Source organism: Theobroma umbraticum, unplaced genomic scaffold (assembly GCF_002168275.2).
Source record: "Theobroma umbraticum cultivar Fairchild unplaced genomic scaffold, ASM216827v3 scaffold_50.0, whole genome shotgun sequence".
Classification (NCBI taxonomy): domain Eukaryota; kingdom Viridiplantae; phylum Streptophyta; class Magnoliopsida; order Malvales; family Malvaceae; genus Theobroma; species Theobroma umbraticum.
This window is the reverse complement of record NW_018397261.1, coordinates 7,124,876-7,147,642: the sequence shown is the minus strand read 5'-3', so window position 1 is coordinate 7,147,642 and position 22,767 is coordinate 7,124,876. Positions and strand designations below refer to the sequence as shown.

Sequence of the window (22,767 nt, the reverse complement as noted above, 5' to 3'; positions counted from 1 at the left end):
GGGACGGTTATGCCCGGGTAGCCTCCAATTGCCAGCACAGTGATGGAAAGTGATTTACCAGGCGCTACGAGGTGATATTGAAAGCAAATCGTGATTGATGTTAAGCAATGATAAGGTTGGTAACTGATAATGGGATTATGTCGGGCTTGCTACTAATTATGACAGACTTGCGCAGGTCGTGCCGAGACAGCATTCCAAATTCCCAATTGTCAATTGTTTTGGAAATGAAAAATATCACATAGTTCTGATTCTTTTGGGCGACTCTTTTTTTAGTTCTGAATCTTTCTCCCGATTGGTTTATCATTAATCTATCCTCCAAGAATTCCAATCCTAACAACTTTCCTTGGACACTCCTTTTGCTTGTGGATGTTGGATTGTTTGCAAACGTAGAGATAACAGATTTAGTCTGAAGGCATTCTTGATTCCCTTAATGTGGTATCTACCCCGGCAACTCAACAAACCACCGAATGTTTTCACGCCACTATAGTAGACAGATCAATCATCAATATTTCTTGGAATCCAACTAAGCCAGGATGCAAACTCACCTAAGATGGTTCTGCCTCAGGAAATCCTGGTCCAGTTAGTACTGGAGTACTTTTCAGAGATGAATGAGGGAATATTGGGATTCCACATGACATGAGAGTTGACTTTGCTGCTTGTATAATTTGAACCGGAAATTAATTATTTAGAAATTGTGAGTTTTTTTTTATATAATTGAAGAAGGGGGTTTAAATTTTTTTTTAGATAAAGGATCATATATCAATAAATGTGTCAAATCTTCGGATGTAATTTAAAAATTGAGATTATGATAAAACTAATTTGAATGATATGGGTTGATAATTTCAAGTTCGTTTTAATGGAAAATTGTATCAGCATATTGCCCTTATTAATCTGTTCAGGTGACTAAATGTAAGAGGAATGAACAATTCCTACCTCCAACGGCAAGTCAACCAGGCCACCCACCCCCTCTTTTAATTTTTTTTTCCTTAAAAAAATTGAAATCATTTACAATTAAAATTCACACTTAGTGCTTACTCAATCCATTTGCTCATCTTTGGTTCTAGAGAATGACTTGATACATTAAGCAAATCTTAGTTGTCTGCAAATTACTAATAATACTATAATTTTATTCCAGATTAAAATAGCACTTAATCTTGGTGATGAATCACAGTCATATTATACTCAACAATGGCATCACCACTAGTCACATTAAGGAAGTAAGTCTTAAGTTGTGCAACCCCTCTAGCCATTCGGAATTTTCCCCTTCCTCCAACCACAGCAAGCTCACGTTCAGTCTCCGAAATTGGATTCCTCGAAAACACACTGATGGAGCTTCCATTGAACTCTCCTTTAGTGAAGCCAAAATCAAAGAATGCCACCAGGGTCGGTATATCTTTACCGGATGACACCCAGAGCCCTTGAGCATTCCCAATAACCTCCGAAGTCAGCTCAGGACCTACGGTGAGGGGATCATCTATGGCAAAGACGCTGCTGAATGGCACCAGTGCGCTGTCGTCGCTGCTGATGTTGGCACGGGCTACCAAGACAGCAGAAGGATCTTTCCCACTGAGAGTGTCATGGAAAAAGAAGTGGAGATTGGTAATTTTCTCTGGCTTGGGATCATATGGCACCGTCTTGGAGTAGTACTGGCTATACACCGGTAAGGTGGCGATGCTAAGGATCAAAATGCAAGTGATGATCGGTCCTCTTTCCATATTCCAGGTTTTTCTTTTTCTTCGCTGGTTAGATATAATGTGGTTTTAAGGACTTTGCTTGAATGTAATAGGGAAATGTTCCAACTGGCCTCGTTTATATGGATTATTACTTAAACGTTATATATAGTAAGAAGGTCATAGCCCATAAATATTGTACCATAATTTTCAATTCTACAGTCAAATCAGTTTGATCTGGAAACTGTTACTTGCCCGCCCAATCCGTGATACCTCCCCTGTCCCCATGTTCAGGGCCATGCCATCAATTCCTCGTGATAGCTCAACACCAACAGCCTTGAAACCTTATGGACACTGTGTTTGCACCATTAGTCCTTGTTTAGGAGAGGACAACTTTCTGTTAAAGTTGAATTAATCAAATAACTTGTATTAAAACGATTTGGTTAGTTGATTTTTGATTAATTCAAAAATAAGTGTGATTAAATATTATTAATTTGGTTGGTTTTGATTTTAAATTTTGTTTCAATTAATCAAATTAATTAATCTAGGATTATAAGTAATTAAGTAAGTATATTTTAATGTATTTTTCATTTTGGAATACATGAAAAATAAAGGGTTTTGATTTTAATAGAACATTTTTAATTGAGTTCGGATAAGATTTAATTATTAAATTTTTATAATCAAATTCAAAATTAACACTCATTGAAGTTCCTGGGCATTCATAATAAATTAGTGGTTGAAGTCGATATTGGACTTTTGAATAAGACATTCCAAAATTCCTGTAGGAACACTGGTTTTTAATTAAAAAAATCAACTTTGATTTTGTTGTCTGAATTTAATTACAAAAACAAAATATTATGATGATTATGGAAATTAAATTAGTTTTGGTATGAATAAAAGAGGAAAACGATCTATTATTCCCTCGTGTAACTTGGCATAAGGGAAAAATGGGAAAAAAAAATTAAAGAGTTTTCTCCCTAAGATCAAATTCGTCGGACCATTAACTAATAATTGCCTCTATTTTCCATTTTCTATCACACATTCCGAACGAGCAGAAGAAAATATAGGTTTCCCATCCTTACCTTTCACATGTTTCTTTCCTTTCTAAATCTTTACTTGATACGGAAATTGAAGGGAAAGTATATGATTTTTAACCTCAATTAAACCAAAAATTAAATGCAGGACTTAGGGCTTAACATAGCAGCAATAGCTTATAGTGCTTGAATGAAGGAGGCCTCCTAATCTTAGTGGCTTGCTCGAATCCGTATGCAATCTTCATTAGCGTTGGCTCCGACCCCTTTAGTCCTCCAAAGGTAATGCCAAAGGGCATCCCGTCTGTAACATATCCAGCGGGGACACTTATTCCTGGAAAACCGCCAATTGCAAGCAGATGAGAACCGAGATGGAGAGGAGCTGGCAACGCGTCCAGCTTGTTCTTCTTCATCAATTTCTCAAACCCATCTCTTGACCTTTTTGCTAAATTTGTTAATGCTTCCTTTATCTTTTTTTCCCGATTCCGTTTGTAGCTTCAGCTTCAAGGAGAAGATGCTGGCCATATTCCTTGACTTTTTTCCTGCATTGCCATTCAAATCAAGCAAAACTCACTTATTTACCCAAGTTTAAGGTATAACTTTGCAACTATGTATGTAATACCAGCAGAAATACTGACCAAATCTGAAAATTTATTGTTGAATGCAATGACATCTCTCAAGGATCGTACAGGAGATACCACAAGCTCTTTTAGGTAAGAATCCAAGGCCAATTTGAACTCAGCATTCAATGCTATTGTTTCATTATCTAGGAAAGAGGTATACACAGCCAGAAACTTGTCTGTGCCCAAATTTTCTACCACAACTGCACCCCCTTGCCTTTACTTGAAGAAATTTTGTTTTTCAATTATTAATAACAAAAAGTGTCTAAAATTATGATTCGAACTTGAACTAACAATTGCAAATTTTTCGTTTTGGTACCTTAAAGTCAAAAAATGACTGCCAAAAACTTCAGACAAAAGGGATCCATTATTGAATCTGAAGAACACATTCCTCAGTAAGCCCAATCTCTTCCGTTTGAGACCACAGGGGCTTTAGAAATTGTTTGTAGCCACCATGTGAATGTACTTTGATGCTTCAATGGTCGCTTTATCATTATAATTCATGCCTGCAATGGCATCAAGAACATATACAGCATCCGCCACCGTTCTGCACATGGGTCTGCTTCAATTCGTCAGAGCAGGAGTCCATTGTTATTTTTGGTGTATTACAGAAGCTATATAAAACGGTTTAATACGAGAACCCCTACTCCTTAAAGAAAAGGAGCGCAAAAAGGATCATAAAACTTAATTAAAAGAACTAATGAACTATAAGGTGATAGACAAATCCTCTGTTTCTCGCTGAGGACGAATACACTTAGAGTGATCATTCACATTAAAAAAAATACTTTCCTCCAGTTATGAGCTATTGCAGAGATCAACAAGTGAGGGAAATTGTGGATTGTTTTCTAAAGGACAGAAATCAGAGAATAATACTTACCCAACCGTATCCTGTCTAGGACTAATAGGGATGACTCCAGCTCGACAGGTAAGACCTACGGTGGGTTTGATGCCAACAATTGAGTTAAAACTGGATGGACATAGAATTCAGCCAGCAGTCAGTCCCAAGCGACACTGCTGCCATATTTGCTGCTGCTGGTATTGCCGATCCACCACTTGACCCACACGGATCTGCTGAAAGATTATGGGGATTCTGCTTACAAGTTCAGACAATCGTGTTTGTTTCTTAAATTATTTCTTGTCAATTTGGAAATCAATCCAAATTAAGTTTTGCAATAATACAAAACTGCAGAAATTGAATTTGAATGTTTTTAGCTCCGTAAAACTCATAATAATTTAAGACTATTTATCTGATCTTGTGTTTTCATAGAAAATTAAATTCTATATCAACTATTTCTATTTCTATCTGATAAATATTGCAGGTTCATTCGTGTCAGTGTAGTATCCTTTTCTCACCTTTCCTTGGCCAGTCCGGGCACGCCAGCCAGCGAGTGCATATTCTTCCCTGTAATGATCCCACTCACTCAAGCTAGCCTTTCCGAGAATAATAGCCCCATATTTCCTAAATTTGGTTACCACACCAGCATCCCGGATGCATATAACTGTATTTTTTAAAAAAATTTAAGAAATTAATGTTTATATAATATCAAAGATTATATATATAATCTTCACTTTGTTTCCTTTCACGGAAGATTGCACCTCAACATCAATGAAAGTTTAATTTTCAAAAAAAGAAAAAAAAGAAAAAGAAAGTACCTGATTATTTATATAACACTACATAAACTTAAGAGTATATCAACCATTAAGCATGGTCGATTTTGAAAGCTGCGAGGATGAAACATCTAATAAACCAAAAATCGTATGGATGTCCCTATGGCCTGAACCTTTCAGTACGTGATGGCTTCAGTGCTTGGACGAAGGAGGCCTCCTAATTTTAGTGGCTTGCTCCGAGGCATGTGCAGTCTCAATCAGCGTTTGCTCAGAGCCCCTTGGTCCTGCAAAGCAAATGCCAAAAGGAACCCCATTGTATCATATCCTGCTGAGACAAGGCATGATTCCTGGATATCCACCTATTGCCAAAACAGACGAAGCTGACGAAAAAGGTGACAACAAAGCGTCTAGCTTGTCCTCCCTCATCAACTTCTCGATTCCATCTCTTGACATTTTTTCTAAATGTAATATCGCGTCCTTCTCTTTCTTGCCGATGCCATTCGTAGCTTCAGCATCAAGGAAAAGCTGTTGCCTATATTCCTTGTGTTTTTTCCTGCTTGACCCAAAACTCAAGCATGCCGCTCAGCACCAAATATAAGCTTTACTCAAAACCAAATTTGGGAAGATTGCATTAGTGAAGATAACTGTATGTGTTGATTGCTGAAATACTCACCAAATCTGAAAATTTATTGTTGAATGCAATGACATCTTTCAAGGATCGAGCTGCAGATATCACAAGCTCTTTTAGGTAAGAATGCAATGACATTCTGAACTCAGCAGTCGTTGCTATAGATGTGTAGTCTTTTTCGGAGCTATACGCCTTAATTTGCAAGAAATAGAATCATCAATGTTAAAAACAGGGGAAAGCTTAGAGGAGAGGATTTGGTAGACACCATAGCTGCAATTGAAGATACCTGTTTCCCTCGTTCAACTCTTTTAGCCTGCATAGAATCAGAGTTTCTCAGTAAATAAATAAAAGCTGGCAGAATTATAATTTCTTTATTAATGTAATCGTATGATTTGAACTGAAAAATTATAATTGCCATTCATCTACTACCTTATCAGAAAGTGCACTTTTATGGAGAGTGTGAACAAATTTATCTTATTGCAGGATTTCTCCAACATCATCAAATATGTATGCAGTGCATCGTGAAAATAATTAATGTTTGGACATCAACTTTGCTTTTTGGGTTCTGATAATGGTTCCTCAGGATTGCTGGGACATGCCTTTATGTGATAAAGTGAATCCGCATTAACCTGGTTAGGTCAGACAAATGATGCCCTTTGCATTGGAGGAGAAAAGGAAAAGCAAACTTTTCTCTGGTGCTTTTTTTTCTCCCAATGAACAATTGAATTTGGCTTGCTTAGTACAGTAGACTATAAATTAGTACACCATTCTTGTACAAACTGATCAACCCAACCAGAATTTGAAAATACTTTATGCATTGTATTAATTAAAATTAAATCTTTTAATTAGAAGTAATTTTTTTTATTTGAACAACATAAATTTTCGTAACTAATTTGTTGAGTATAAATAAGCATAGTATTAAGAAATCTAAATATAAAATAAAACTAAATTTAATATTACCCATTTATAAGATGCTTATTTTCATCCTTTATCTAATTTATCTAATTAAGGTTGTGTGTGAGATTAAGCATAATAGTGATTTGATTCCATTAGTCGATTCCTGCAGTGTGCGCATGTTATCCTCATTTTATTCCAGCAGTAAGAAAGCAAAAACTACTAATCAATTGCTGCAGCGTAAATGCATATTTCTTTTCAACTTTTAACTTATTCAATCATCCATGGTAAGAGCATTCGAACATTTGAGTTATTAATTAATATAGGAACTTTTTATTAAAAATAATAAAATTTGAATTTTTTTTAATTATTCAAAAAAATAAAAATCGGTCATAGTAAGGGGCAAAGCAAATCCTATTTCGTTTGTAGTGGCTGGGACCAATTAAACACATTGAATCCTGCCAATATATTTTTTCTTTTTCTTTATCTTCAACAAGAAGTGTGGTACACGAGGGAAGAAATAATAGACTGTTCCTTGTTGAAGAACAAAACCTCCAGTTGGGCCGTGACTTTCAGTCATCGCACCTTTTTGTGACGATTCTCAATACGTTAGGGGATGCTTAGCCATGATCATTCATGTTGATGTTCACACGTTCCTTTTTTTTTTTTTTTTTGAAAACTTTGTACATTCCTATTACATATTAATTTTTGTTCTTTTTCATACATAAATTTAATATTTCATATCAAAAGAACAGAAAAGAAGAAAGAAGATCGAATATTGCATTAAGAATCAAAATAATATTGATTTTAATCCAAGACACATATAATGCCTATACCCAACTTTAATCTTATAGAAAGGATGGGTTACAAGAGATATATATATATATATATATAAGCTAAATTGTTGTTTAGAAAAATTTTAATGAAAAATTCTGAATTGATGTAAAAGAGAGAAAAAAATAATATGCCGTATAGTTTATTTCATACTTAATTTTCATGAATAGCAAATAGACAATAGGTAAAGGGCCGTAGTGGAAAGTAATTTTCAAGGTTTGAATGAAGGAGGCTTCCTAATCTTGGTAGCTTGCTCAAAGCCATATGCGATTTCAATTAGCTTGGCCTCCGAGCCCTTCAGTCCCCCAAAGGAAAGGCCAATAGGAACCCCCTGGCTATCATATCCAGCAGGCACAATAATTGCAGGGAACCCTCCAATTGCATAGATAGGAGAAACATCTGACCCAGCAGTCACCAATGCATCCAGCTTGTAGTCGCTCATCAACTTCTCGAATCCATTTCTCGACAGATTTTCCAAGTTTGACAATGCTGCCCTCTCCTGAGCGCCAATCCCATTTGTGGCCTGGGCTGCCAGAAAGATATCTTGGCCTATTTTATCTGTCAGTTCCTGCAAAGCCCCACATATTAACCAACATTCAGTGTGATCATTAATCCTGTGGAATGTTCTCTCGAATAATTAATGTACATATGCGTAATTTCATGCTCTTTACCCACCAAATCGGGGAATTTCAGGTTGAAGGCAATGATATCTGCCAAGGATCGCACTGGGGAAGCCACCAACTCTGAAGGTAGGCATTCAAGGACAATTTAATTCAGCTAAGGTTGCTAGTGCTTCTCCACTTGAGTTGAAATTCAGTATAACATCGATGTTGGCTATTTGCAAATTGTCTACCAAAACAGCACCTTCTCCCCTGAATTCACAAAAAGTTAGTACTTTATTAAAAAGATTGAACCATTAGGCATTGGGCTAAGCCGATCGTTTCAGCTGCCTGAATACAAAGTGTTGGTTATATTTTATTATGTGTCACCTTAGTGTTTGTAAATGGGTCTCAAATGTCTGACCTAAACCTAATCCTTCAAAATTTTGAGAAATGGATTTCTCACTATGCCCAATCTCTTTCCTTTGAGCCCATAGCTATTAAGGAACTGTTTATAGCCCCCAGGAGGAATGTAGGCTGAACACATCTATTTGCTTGGTCATTCGAATCGAAGCCTACAATGGCATCAAGAACATAAACAGCATCCGACACTGTCCTGCAGATAGGCCTGTTGAATCCAATAGGGAAGAGGTGTTTTGTTGAGGTTAGGACCATTAATAACATCTCACAGAAGAATTAATCACAAATTACAAATCAGAAAGAAAGAAAGCCATTCCAAAGTAACGGTAATAAAGAGCGACTTAACCCAATGGTGTCCTGTCTTGGAGTAATTGGAATGACCCCAGCTCGGCTGGTGAGACCAACTGTAGGTTTGAGGCCCACTACTGAATTAAAACTGGCAGGACATAAGATAGAGCCATCAGTCTCCGTCCCTAAGGACGCAGTTATCAAGTTTGCGGCCACTGAAATTGCTGATCCACTACTTGACCCACAAGGAGTTGCGGACAAGACATAAGGATTCTGCAAGCCATTACAGAACAAGCTCCATTACATCGTGGAACATGCAATTGTCTTTTACACAATAGTTAGTGATTGGGGATAATAACTGTTGGAAGGAGCTACTAGAAGAACGCATACGAGCATGCATACTGGTCAACATGGTAATTTCAAAAGACCCGTAAGAGTAGAAATAATTTGGGAGTGGATGGTTCATTTAACTCACCTTACCCTGCCCACCTCTTGGACTAAAGCCAGCGGGTGCAGTAAGCGACCTAAACATAGACCACTCACTCAAGCTAGCTTTACCCAGAATGATTGCTCCAGCTTTTCTCAATTTCATCACTACCCCCGCATCCCTTGGCACGACTGAGCCAAGCAATGCAAAGGAACCGGCCGTGGTGTTCAGCTTATCATTAGTACCAATGTTATCCTTGAGCAGAATGGGAATACCGTGCAAGTCAGGCAGTGAACCATTATAGTACTTCCGCTCTTTGTCTGCGGCATCAGCTTGATACAACGCATCAGGGTTCACTTCAATGACCCCTTTAAGGAGCACATTGAGTCTGACGATTTCTCCGAGATAGAACTCAACAAGTTGGCGTGAAGTGAGTTGGTTTCTCTGGAAAGCTAGTTTTATATCTTTTATTGTCGCTTCTTTGATTGAGAATGAGTAGTGTGTCGTTGTACGGGTGGAAAACCCAGATGATGATATCGGTGAAAGAATCAGAATGATGAGGAATAAGACGGAAGAGCTCCTTAGAGAAGAATTGGCAGCCATGGCTAAGCTGCAATGGAGGGAATTTGACTCACTGAGACAACTTGCTAAATTTTAGAATTCAGTTCAGTCTGAATTAGATTAAAAATTCCCTATCCTATAAATAGATTACGTTTGGGGGCTTTACTTGATTGTTAAATTCAAGAAAACACCATTTTTTATTTGTAATCTAAGTACGTTGCGAGTCGTGACCACTTCCTTGGGCAAATTACATGTGGCGAACTGAATAAGGTCAGCTGAGAAAACGCATAAGCACTTGGGAACAGTACTATAATCAATTATCTAGTTGTCCTTTTCATGAAGGAATCTTCACAGTGCAGCTGGCTGTCATCGAACCTTATACTGCATGTATGACCAGTTCAACCCTCAACTCCTTTGCCGTCCATTGCCGGTGAATTTCCTTGTACTGTTTAATTTGGATCTTTAGTAAGTTTTTCAAGTATAGAGACAACACCTGTGTGGTATAGAGCTTGGAATTTTTAGTACTGAGCAGGCAAAGCAAAAAAATTTGCTGTCAAGTGTAGAGCACTCAAATAGGTAAACTTTTTTTTTAAAAAAAATAATTTAGACATAGTTTTACACATAGTTCATATATATATATATATATACATACTAATATTTTGTTTAAAGTTTTATACAAATTCCATGATATAGTTATAATACAATACTTTTAATTGGTTAGTTAGCTAATTAGATTATAATACTGTTAATTAATTAGGGTTAAATTATAAATAAAAGCCTTATATTTATACCTCATTCATTTCTGTATATATACAAATAATTTCTAAATATAATATTTCTTTTCTTATAATATATCCGAAAAAAGCAAAATCATTCATGAATATACTAAAATATTAAGTTTGATGTTTGTTTCTCAGTGTGTTTCTTCTCTTTTTCTTTTCCTGTCCCTAATTAACTTTAAGGGTACTCGTTGCAATTAATGTGTTTAAAGGCATTGTGGACTTTGTAAAAATTAGACCTACTCTTAATTTAATTGGTTTGATTAAGGTATTGTGTTATAAAGTTTTGAAAAATTTTAATTCATCGAAAAATAAAATTCAACGTCAGATCAAATTTACCACTTATATTTGGAAAAGTCTAATTATATTATATTGTAGCTTTTTTAATTTGACTAAAAATATCAAGAGTTGGAATATTTTGTAAAATATTTTCTATTCATGTAATATATCAATTTTGAACTAAATTAAAAAAATTTAAAACAATAAAATTACAACAATACAGAGATTGATGGTAAGTAAATTTGATCTATCACTCTAATCTCAAGTAATTAGAACCTTTTTAATATATTTAATCAAAATTATTTTTCTAAAAATTGAAGTCAAAACTTATTTAAAACTATACACTAGTGGACTATATTTATGATCTACAGCAGTTTATGATCACAAACAGTTTGGCTGTATGAAACTGTTAGTTCGCATTAGCATATGTTTATGATCTACAGCAGAAATACTCACAGCAGTTCCATGGAAAAACAACAAATCTGTTTAGACGGTACCAAAGAGAAAGTCCCTGGTTACATCAAATGGCTCAGAAAAAGGAGGTTTTCTCAGCCTCGTAGCTTGTTCAAATGCATAAGCAATCTCAATTAGCTTCGGTTCTGTACCCTTCAACCCTCCAAAACAAATCCCAGAGGGCATCCCATTGCTGTGATACCCAGCTGGGACGGTTATGCCCGGGTAGCCTCCAATTGCCAGCACAGTGATGGAAAGTGATATACCAGGCGCTACCAATGCGTCCAGTTCATAGTCGGTCATCAGTTTCTCAAATCCATCCTGTGAAAGTTTTTCCAGATACTCAACTGCCTTTCTTTCTTTCTCCCCAATCCCACTTGTCTTCTCTGATTCAATAAAAGTGTGCTGACCGTACTCTTCAAGCTTTTCCTGCATTATACACGTTACAAATATTTTTATTCAGGAAAGCTTGGCCAAGCTTGCATAACCCAATTAAATTTCTGTACAAAATTGGCATTTGATCAGAGAAACGTGTGCATACAAGCTCAGGATTATTCTGGTTGAAATCAATAATGCCAGCAAGTGACCCCACAGGAGAGATTGCAAGCTCTTTTAGGTATTCATTTACGGAACGCTTGAACTCTGCAAGCATTAGCATTAGCTCACCACTTCTTGCAGGATCTGATATTATATCAATATTTGCAATTTCTAGGTCATCAACTATAGTTGCCCCTCTTGCTCTGTACTTTTCAAAATGGAACAAACAAAACATGATTAGTACTGCCTCAAGTGCAATTAAACTGGTATTTCTACAAAAACAAAATGTACAGAATTAGTAGATTACTGCTCCCTGAGCATCACAATAAATACCTGAGCATATCCAGGTGACTCCCAAAAGTTGAAACAATGGATCTATTTAAGTAGTCCAAAAATGGATGTCTAACAACCCCCAATCTCTTTCCTCTGATCCCATCTTTGTTGAGAAATTGTTTATAACCACCATCAGGAATGAATTTAGCAGCTTCTGATGTTGCTTCACTATCTCTTGGGTCAAAGCCCACAATTTCATCCAGTAAGTAGACTGCATCAGACACTGTCCTGGCTATTGGCCTTTGAGGCCATCGTCAAAGAAAATTATTACATCACAGTCCAAATGTTCAACACCCAATCAATAAGTATGCCATTATGTTTGCATGCAATTCATTGATTGTAAAGTCAAAAGCTCATTTCCTATTGAAAATAGGTGGGCAATTGCTAGTAGAATCTTATGGATGTTTCATATTTTTCCGAGTATTTAGGCTACCTAATTTTCCTGTTTATTGGTTTAAAGAAATGATTATTCACTTGAAAAGAAAATTCATACCCAATGGTGTCCTGTCTGGATGAGATTGGAATAACACCAGCCCGGCTGGTGAGTCCAACGGTTGGCTTGAAACCTACTACGGAGTTATAGTCAGATGGGCAGAGAATAGAACCATGAGTCTCTGACCCAAGTGAAACACTCACCATGTTGGCAGCCACGGAAATGGCTGATCCGCTGCTTGATCAACACGGATCCCCCGATGCAACATAAGGATTCTACAAAGCCACCAAATTAAAAAAATTAAAGGCAACACATTCTATAGTACGAATTTTTTTTATTTAACAATCAAATTGGAGCCAAAGTATAAGCTAGCCTGTTCAGCGATCAGGTTAAGACAGAGGGAAATCCTGACCTGGGCTTGGCCGCCTCTAGCACACCAGCCGTTAGGAATTTTACCCAAGGTGCGAAAGGTATACCACTCGGATAGACTCGCCTTCCCCAAAATGACAGCCCCAACTTTCCTCAGCTTTTCTACTACGCCCGCGTCCCTACCAACCACAGAACCCACCAGGGCGTACGATCCAGCGGTCGTGTTCATCTTATCATTCGTCGCTATCGTGTCCTTAAGCAGCACCGGAACGCCATGCATTAACGATCTACGGCCATGGTTGTTGCTCCTCCTCTCTCGATCAGCCTCCCCTGCTTGAACCCGCGCGTCAGGGTTGATTTCCAGTACGCTGCGAAGCTCGGGGTTTAAGTTCTCAATTCTCTGCAAGTAATAATCCACCACTTGGAGTGATGTAAGCTTGTTCTCTGCAAAGGCTCTGTGGATGCTGTCTATGGTGGCTTCTTCGATGGTGAAATCATGACCTTTGATCGTGATGATGACCGAGAGTGGAAGTAGAATCGGCAGTGAAAAGAGGAGAAGAAGAGGTTTGACCGCCATTTTTGTGCTGTGTGAATTACAAAGATGGGGGAGAATACGCAATACCCTTGTCCCTACATTCTTTTGGTACAAAAATAACCGTGATTTGTGTTGATAAGTTTTTTTAATCTATTCTTCGAATTAAGCTTGATTGCATTGAGATTTGGATTTTGACTTTCGCTTTGTCTGACAAGTCCATCCTTGGATTAAATTGATTCTGTCTGGCAATAAATAATAAAAAGGAGCATGGTAAGGCAAGTTACAACTATTTTAATTATCTAAGGTAAGATTAATTATCATATAGGATTGTGATTTTCTGTTAAAAGTATTTTCAGAGCCTATTTGTCTTGACTTTTGTTTTAACTTAAAAGTTAATATGATTTATTAAAAAAAAAGTTAATATGAAATTTGTATAAAAAAATAATTTTTAAAATTAAACTAAATTTGTTTGATAAATTTACTTTTATAAGTTCTTTTTATAGATAAATTATTTGGTAAAAAAATTTATAGAAATTCTAATTTTAATTAAAATTATCATAAATGGTGTTTAATATATAATTTTCTATTAATCATACATTTCTTTATTCACAATGAAAAAAGTCAATTTTATTTTTTTTCTTTATTTAAAATAAATTTTTAGAAATATAAAAATATCTTTTCATAACATAAAATTTATAATTAATAATAAATCATATAAAAATAAAAACAGATAATATTGTAATTATTTTTAATAGATGCAGATTTTTTTAAACAAAAAAATTTCTCCTAAAAAAAGGTATTTAAAAAAAAGATAAAAGCTCTCTTTTTTAATATTTATTTCTTAAAAAATAGTTGTTTTTTTTAAGGGATTCTCAAAATTCATATTTTTAATGGCTTCTATTTTTAAAAGATAGATAAACGAAAAAAAATTCAACCAAACAAGCACTTAGTACAATATTTTGTAGGCAGTGAAGCAAACCCTTTTTCTTTGAAGCCCAACTTTGCTCTACTTTTTTTTACTTCAATTATTATTAACATGTGTAAAACTTACAATTTATGATAATTTTATATCAAAAGACTTATCTAGTCCTTGCACTCTTTTATTTTGTCTAATTTAATCTATGTACTTAAAATCAAAGTAATTAAGTTTTTTAATTTTAAAAATTACTTCAATTTAGTCTTTTTCCCTAATGACATCTATTATGATCATTAAAATGGATGACGTCAACGCTAATATGGCACACTTTGATGACGTGGCAACATACGTGTGAATGGCATAATGATGTGTCACTATCACGTCACCCTAAATGATAACGTGGCAATGCCACGTGGTAGACAAATGGAAATAAAATTTTCTCGTCCAAAAAATCAAAGGGACTAAATTGAAGAAAAATTTAAGGTACAGGGACTAATGTGAAAAAAATTCAATGTATGGGGATTAAATTGGATAAAAAATATTATAGTAATAAAAGAAATGCCACATGATTTTTTTGGTCAAATGGTGTTAAGGGGGGTTATTTGGCTTTTAGGGTTTATATTTCCTTAGTCTCGATAATTATCCCCAAATAGTGGCTAAACCCTAAACCTATCATTATTCTCATCGAAGCCATTAACCCTTGAAATTCTAATAAACTAAAATCGAGAGAGAATAGTATGCCTAGAGTGAAACCTGACCTAAACACTAAACTGAGATTGAAACCTAGCCTAAACACTAAACCAAGAGTGAAAAATCAAGAAACTTTGAAATCGACAAACCCACTTGAAAGCTTGAAACCTAACCTGAAATCGATAAACCTTGAAAACTTTCATGCCTAAAACCAACAACCCTTGAAAGCTTTTAAGCTTGAAACTAATAAACCTTGAAAGCTTTCAAGCTTGAAAACTTGAATTCAGTGACGCTTAAACACTTGAAAGCTAAAATCCAGAAAGTTTATGGGTGAGAGCTCAAGAAAAGGAAGAAAATCAAGAAGAGGAATGGAAATGTGAAAGGAAAAAAAAAGGTTGCTGGTTTGGAAAAGCGAGGTACAAATTCATTTGGTTACTAATGAATAGTATTAGGTTTGGTTTTTAATATTGGCCAAGATTGGGTTTTGTTTTTTTTTATTTTTTATTGTTAATGATGTATTTGTTTATACTATTAGGTTGTGATTTTAATGTTTGTTGATTTGGCTTTGTTTTTGTAATTTGTTGTTGTTGCTAATGTATTAGATAAGAAGAAAATATAGAAAAATTGTAATGCACCAAGATTCTTCTTGGTCTAGTTCCCAAGTGGGTACTTTAAAGTGATTAAGGCACATAAAGAAGAGTATAATGTTGCTGGTATTATCCATTTTGAACATATATATGCTAGCAACATCTCAAAGTGTGTAAAGAACATTACAATATGACCCTTCAAACAAATGTGAGGAAGTGATTGGAACAAAATTGATTGAATTCACTAAATCAACTAGTTTAGAATTTAGTTTAACTAAATTATGTTCAATTGAGAAGAGCACAAAAACAATATAATATGGAGCCTCAATCATTTAGTTAAGATTTAGATATTTCTCAATAACACATTTAAATTCTTATGGACCTTTGTTGATATGTGAGAGTATTTTCTATACCAAATATTAAAAAAGAGTTTTTAGTTTTAGAGTTGTGCTTTCTAGATTCATAGCTTGCATGCCAAATTGGTTCTCATCTTTGTAGTTTCTTGTAAGATGGTGCTTTTAGTAAGTGTTACTAATATGATGAATTAAGAGGACATTTAGTTAGTATGATGTTTGTAACACATGAGTTTTTTTTTTTTTCTAAATTGCACGGCACTCACATGTGTAGTATTTGTTTGGATTTGTTTACTTGTAGCTTTTAATTAGCCATGCCTAAGTCTAGATATTGTTGAGCTGTAATACATTCCTACGTCTATTATTTTGATTAACCTTTTTATGCATTCTTACTTAGCATTCTATTCTCCATATAGTTAACGGCACGTACAATTTTAATGTCTAATTCATGCTTAGATAGTAGATTTGTATTTATTTTAATGTATGCTAATTAAGTTTTTAAATTTTATCATGCAGATAACAATTGCTCTCAAATATGCTTTCATCATGGGGGGGATATTGGTTCATGAACCTAAAGTTACATATAAAAGTGGGAAGAGGAATATGGTAGATATATCGAAAATTGATAACATCTACTATTGGACTTTATTACATATGGTAAAGGCTTTAAAATATGATATAGGATTGTTTAATGGCTTATATAATGAAAATGGAAGTAGTTTGAACGTACTTTTAGATGATAAAAGTGTCACTAATTAGTGTGAATTACTTAAGGAAAAGAGTCTTCTTTCTGTTTAGGTTGAACATGGAGAAAATGCTCAACGGGTTACTCCAATGCTTGAAGCACTCAATGAGGATGTGGAGTTTCGATAATTAGATAATGAAATGATGATAGTGAAACAAATGACAATGAAAAAGAAGGTTTAAATAAGGCACAATATTTAATTGGTAAAGTTTCTATAGTATGATATATGCACTTTTCTTCTATAGCATGATATTTAATATTGAAAAACCTGTAAATAAAGCTCGCAATAAATTTATCTTTAATATATATTTTCTCATTATTTATCTTTTTTTTTTTTTTCGTTGCAAGGGCTGTTAAATGCTTTGTAAGACTGCATAAAAAGAGACATAATATCTCTTTCTTTGCTTGACATGTATAGATAAAACGAAAAAGAATCTAGTCCCATTACAATGAGATCAAACAACATCCGAGGGAATCCACACTGTTCCCTAACAATAATCATAGAAATGTTAATCTAAAGGTTTGCTTTTTATTTTATTATTCTCTTAATCTTAATCCCTAATTAATTAATTTTTTTGTTAAGTCAGTGTATTATTAATGTATCAATGAGATAGAGTCGTACAAAGATGCACAGAAAAGGCAGTGGCAGAAGCGCCATCATTCCTCATCACCCCTGAAGCAAACGTACGTCATTACATAAAACAGCCATGCAGTAATGTAAATCACCCAGGGAACGACTCTGCCGGTCGCATTACATCTAAAACTCCCCAGACAATAGCCAATTAAGCAAATACATTAAGTCCACGCAATAAATAAGTCTATGGTCTCAAATAAGGGTCCAAGAGACACGCCATAGTGACTCCTGAGTCCCATTCCACAAGCAGGGACCCTTTGCCAACCCATGATGAATTACTAAATATTTCCAAGTTAATCCCTAACTAACTTATTATTCTAATAAATGTCTTTAAAGGCATTGTGAACGTTGTACAACTGAGACCTGATTTAATTGGTTTAAGGGTACTTATTATTCAAATAAATGTCTTTAAGGGTACTTATTATTGGTTTTTATGTTTTGTTCAGGAGAATGGATCCTAATTTAATTGGTTCGATTATAAAGTTTTGAAAAATTTTAATTCATCAAAAAATAAAATTCAATAAATTAATTTTTGGTAAGATCCTAATTTATTTATTCAATTTAAAGTGATGAATGAAATTTATCACTTATTTTTTTAAATGTGCCATTTAATAATTTTATTTTTTAGATTCAGTTAAAAAATAAAAAAAAAGAAGTTAGAGTATTAATTTGTAAAATATTCATTTATTTGCTCATAGAATATATATATATATATATCAATTTTGAACTAAATTAAAAAATACAAAGGTAAATTTACAACAGTTCAAAAATTAATAATAAATAAATTTTATCTATCACCTTAAATAGAATGATAAATTTGAACCTTATTCCGTGTTTTGTAATGCACATGGCTTTTATGACCGTAATCAGTAGATAAAATGTTTATTTATTAAAATAAATTGAAAATGTTAAGTAATTACTAATTAGGACCTATTTAATATTTATTTAATCACAATTATTTTTTTAGAAGTTGAAGTCAAAGTTATTTAAAAATATTTTATTAGTTGGCTATATATCAGCCTTTTAACTGGGGGGTGAGGCGGAGAGAATGAGAGGACTGCTGAAATGGGAGGCAGCTTTGTGGTCGTTTTATTGGGTTATGGGCTCCTAGGCCAAGGGAACCCTGTATCTAAGGTGGGGGGGAGGTAGGGTGGGGGTTGGTTTCGAATCCAAGGGAAGGTTTGGGGTAGAAGGAGAGAGATGAGACGGACGGATACGGTTACCACCAAGCAGAAACTTTCTCAAATTTGATGCAAATGGGGCAGCCAGAGGGAAACGGGATCCGGCGATACAGGAACAATACTCAGAGATAAGAGAGTTAGTAATGTTGACTTTAGGTCCTAATCTCTCATAATTTTATAATAAGAATATAATTAAGTATAATAAATATATATAAATTAAAATAATTAATACAATATTTATTTATATATTTAATCTCAAACAATATTTTTTTATTTTTTATCAATTAATGATAATATATATTTAATGATTTCAATAATTATTATTTTATATTTAAAATCAATTATTTTTTAATTTATAATTTGCAGCCTAAAGCCTTTCACTGACTTTGTTTAATTTCAATAAAAAAAAATCTCATTTAAAAATTTAACTTTAATTTTCAAAATTAATGAATCGTCGCTGAGAGTGAGAATATGTTGATAATTTTCTCAAGTCCTACAGGGGTGGTTGATTCGAATTATGTCGATCTTAGAGTTGTATATAAAGAATTGGAGGTCTTTTTTGTCAATCTGAATGGTTGGGCCATAAATCCTTGCTCATTCAAACTGACTCCAAAGTTGTTGCTTGTTGATTTGTTAACTGGCAGCCCGCAGGTACAACTGTAGAGGTAGTGAAGGGATTTCCAATAGCTGGACGAGTGAGTGGAGGGAGCTAATTGGCACTATCACAGTGAGCAACATTCTCGAGGCAAATGGGTGTGCTTATCAATTGGCAAAAACTGGAATCGAACTACAAGAAATGGTGCTAGCATGGCTGTGAAAATGTATGGGTGGCAATGGCATTGGCAAGGTGATGGACATATCTCAGGTTTCTTTTCTCTTTACTAATGCGTGGATGATTGTTTGTGTGATGCTGCCTGCGGTTAAATTTGATGTTTCATGAGGATTACGTGCCGATGATATCCTGTTGATGCGATGGATTGGTTATGTGAACTGGAAAGTGGCTTGATGAGTATGTTATGGTCTGTGTGTAGAGAAGGCTAAGAGGAGACAGTAAGAAAGATTGTAATGAGCTTAGAGCCTTCTTTCCCGAGTTGTACAGAATGGGTATTTGTTGTATGAGGGCTGTTCTCTTTATGGTGTTTGAGGGCTGTCTGTCTTTTGATGCTGTAAAGAAAGGGGATGTGATGTTTTGTGACATATATTTTGTATAAGGGGACTTCATTTCTGACTATGTAGAGTTGTTAACTCCCTGTTGGTGGCTTACGGTCTTGATAACCCCTAATTATTAATACAAAACTTTGACTCATAAAAATATCAATCTTTTAACATTTGGTTGTATTACCCCGACATAGTATTGACTGAAAGCTTTTATATCATTTTTAAAAATCTTTATTAGATATGTACACCATATCTTAGGCTTAAAAAAAAATCAATCAAAATTTATTTATATGTAAATAACTTAATTATTCTTAATTAATTTAGGCACAAAATGTTAATAGTCAAATTTGAAGGGTAGTAGAAAGTGTAATTTCTTGATCCAAGGCATTGCTTTGATGAATGCCAATGAGGAATATCTATTATTTTGGTAGCTTATGGCTTTAGGTCAGTATACAAATTAAATTAGAATATGTTGATATATTTTCAAAATAAAAGATTGTCTCTTTATATAAAAAATTATCTTAACTTAAAGATTATATCATATGATGTGACATAGTATGATTATTGGATTATAGATAGTTTTTTATGTAAATAGTTATATCTCTTGATAAAATGATATGTTGAAAAAATATTTATAAATCCAAAAAATTATGAGACAATTAGAAAAATATCATAGCTCGAAAATTTAGATATAAAAAGTTATCTTTTCATATTGTAGTTTAAAGATCATATCTTATGAAATAAATGATTGTCTTTTTATAAAGTAATTATTAAAATAATATTTTTAGTTGTGTTTAGTAAATACAAAAATATCTTTAAGATAAAAAAGTGTCAGGTTGTATCTTTGAGAAGAGTCATTTGTAAGTTTATATAAAGTACTTGCTACCAATTATTTTGACACACCAAAAAACAAATAAGATAAGAGCAAAAAAAAATTAAAAGCAATAAAAGTGTTATGTTTTAAAAATAATCATAAATACTTAAGTTCTCATTATCTATCAAAGAAATCCAAACTTATTATAATTTAATAGAATTAATTTACCATATGTTATATTTAAATAAATGTAAAGAATAGTACTTTTTATTTATTTTATTTCTTGTAAGTAAACAATTTTATTTAGTTCATGTTTTCTTAAAATTCATGCAAAGGAAGTAGTACTCCCATTAAGGATATCTTCCTATCTTTCTCATGTACTTCAGGAGGTAAGAATTATGTCTCCTCTCCAGCGTAGTTCACTTTTCTATCTTTTTAATTAAATTTTAACAAGATGTTGGTCCTGAGAGATTTTTCCAACAAAAAAAATGTGAAAATAGTAGACAATAGTGTATGAAGTCGGGGACTCCAATTTTATTCTCAGAAAATGGGTGAAAAGAAGATGCACGGACGGCTGGGAGTAACATTAACTATAAGCCATAAACCTCTTCTAGATGTACAATACTATTGCACATGATGAATAATTAGAAAATAACATATGAATAACAGAATTATATAGAAAGTAATGTAAAATGAAAGCCTGTAAAATCAGAAGGATCACTTGCAAGGGGTTAATTTGCAGGTGACGTTGCCAGAGCCAGCATTAGCCCTTATGAATCGTAAAGCAGTAATGAGGACGCCCCGAGTTGAACTCATCAGGGCCCAATTCATATGTGTGACAACAGCAACTGAACTGTAAGGGAATTGGAGGCTGTTGTAGGAATTGAGAAGGGCGGTTGTCCCTTCCCTTAGGAGAGTTTTATAGGGGTCTCCTCTCCCTTGAAGGCTTTCCCACAGGGTCATATCAGTCCCATATCTCCTGGCAGCAAGTGGCCCAAAAATAAGAGCAACCTTTGACTCAGGATTCAGTACCCTCCAGTAGCATTTGTATTCCGGCATTGTCCAATACCTGGAAAGTGGAAAGCCACAAAACCATTGGTTACTTTCTTAGTTGAACAAGAGTTATAATGTCTCGACTTTCCTCCCAGCCAACTAACAGCTATAACCACGGCTCTATAGACAATATTGTTAATGTGGATTACGATTCCTGTGAGTTGTGAAACTCTTAGCATAATAAAAGCTCACGAGTCTGATCTGTCGGCTTCTGGGGTTCTAGGATGGATTGCTCTAGCTTTCACACCTTACAGTTTTCTACTCACATGGATTCACCAAAAAGTGCAAATGTGGAATGCTAGCATGATTTGTGAGTTTGCACGTGTAAATTAAAGGATGAGGGCATTGTTTGCCCCGAGCCTGATGCACATGTACATTCACAGATGCATTACTGCATTAGCTCCACGTCCGCTGTGTGCCCGTGCCCGTGCCCTTATGGGCATAGTGTTATCTAAATGGAGAATTTCCCTTCTTGGCCCTATTGGGTGAGGTCCATATTTTCTTGTAGAAATTTGGTTGTTTGACTAACCAAATTTAAGTAGGCTGGCACACGATAATCTATACAGGTACAGCACAGGTTTCATAACATACAAGGGGTTACTTAGCACGTTGTTGTGCCAAAATGAGTCATGACTCTTAAAAGAAGATCCCTTAAGTGAACTTACTGATGTGAACAAGCCGATGCTTCTGAGAAGGGCAATGGTGGCATTGGAGGCAATGGTGGCAACGGAGGCAACCGTGGCAGTGGAGGCAATCGTGGCGATCGAGGCAGCCTGAAAGGTGGAGGAGACCCTGTAGGTGCTGTTGGTCCAGAAGGCCTTGTAGGTGTTACTACAGGTGCGGGCACAGGATTAGCTGATCTGGGGCAGAACGACATGGGCTGGGCAGGCTGAGAAAGTAAAGAATCCACACCATAAATCTCCATGTCAAACATCCTGAACATGAGTCTAAGTTTTTGGTAAGGACCAGCAGTTGCACCACATTCATTTGAACCTTGTCCACTGCCTGAAACCTGGGCATGACAGTTACTTAAGTCTGGTGTGCCATCAAACCTCATGACATAGCTTCCAAACATATTTGTGGTCTCTTCCCTTGACATTGTCACTTGCCCATTACCATCAGCACAAGCGATCGTGACCTTCATTCCTGCAAGACGATAGAGGATCAATTGGTTAATTCTGCAGACCATTTGCACTAACAACGATTTCAATTTTAAAAACAGTTTTCTGGAGATTACATTGTCCCATAACCATATTAAGAGCCAACAATTTTTTGGTAGTCCAAAATCTACTCAGAATTTCGATGGAAGGCCAATGCTTCCCAGTTAAACAACGTCCC

General features: G+C 34.9%; 4 protein-coding genes and 1 pseudogene across 5 annotated transcripts; all 5 read right to left on the bottom strand.

Annotated features, from left to right (window-relative positions):
* Window positions 1-1,105: 1,105 nt before the first annotated feature.
* LOC110418483 (dirigent protein 4-like) lies at window positions 1,106-1,759 on the bottom strand. Its single transcript, XM_021431224.1, has one exon. It carries the CDS (start codon window positions 1,713-1,715, stop codon window positions 1,149-1,151), a length of 567 nt encoding a protein of 188 aa, XP_021286899.1. The 5' UTR covers window positions 1,716-1,759; the 3' UTR covers window positions 1,106-1,148.
* A 971-nt stretch (window positions 1,760-2,730) lies between these two features.
* Window positions 2,731-5,382, bottom strand: LOC110418077 (putative amidase At4g34880; annotated as a pseudogene). The gene is made up of 6 exons (XR_016351321.1): window positions 5,289-5,382; window positions 4,675-4,820; window positions 4,199-4,411; window positions 3,641-3,880; window positions 3,340-3,538; window positions 2,731-3,243 (listed from the first exon to the last, which is right to left on the bottom strand). The product of XR_016351321.1 is annotated as a putative amidase At4g34880 (transcript).
* Window positions 5,383-7,496: 2,114 nt separating this feature from the next.
* LOC110418403 (putative amidase At4g34880) lies at window positions 7,497-9,622 on the bottom strand. Its single transcript, XM_021431122.2, is given in 8 exon segments — window positions 7,497-7,853; window positions 7,961-8,051; window positions 8,053-8,157; window positions 8,275-8,326; window positions 8,329-8,424; window positions 8,427-8,512; window positions 8,651-8,865; window positions 9,068-9,622. Coding segments are annotated over 8 exon segments (1,557 nt in total).
* Window positions 9,623-10,884: 1,262 nt separating this feature from the next.
* LOC110418401 (putative amidase At4g34880) lies at window positions 10,885-13,340 on the bottom strand. Its single transcript, XM_089783799.1, has 6 exons — window positions 12,851-13,340; window positions 12,598-12,669; window positions 12,455-12,527; window positions 11,962-12,201; window positions 11,633-11,831; window positions 10,885-11,520 (listed from the first exon to the last, which is right to left on the bottom strand). The coding sequence occupies exons 1-6, from the start codon at window positions 13,338-13,340 to the stop codon at window positions 11,125-11,127; spliced, it is 1,470 nt and encodes a 489-aa protein (XP_089639925.1). The 3' UTR covers window positions 10,885-11,124.
* A 7,753-nt stretch (window positions 13,341-21,093) lies between these two features.
* LOC110418168 (Pollen Ole e 1 allergen and extensin family protein) lies at window positions 21,094-22,618 on the bottom strand. Its single transcript, XM_021430813.2, has 2 exons — window positions 22,095-22,618; window positions 21,094-21,445 (listed from the first exon to the last, which is right to left on the bottom strand). Exons 1-2 carry the CDS (start codon window positions 22,616-22,618, stop codon window positions 21,094-21,096), a joined length of 876 nt encoding a protein of 291 aa, XP_021286488.2.
* Between the last annotated feature and the right edge of the window lie 149 nt (window positions 22,619-22,767).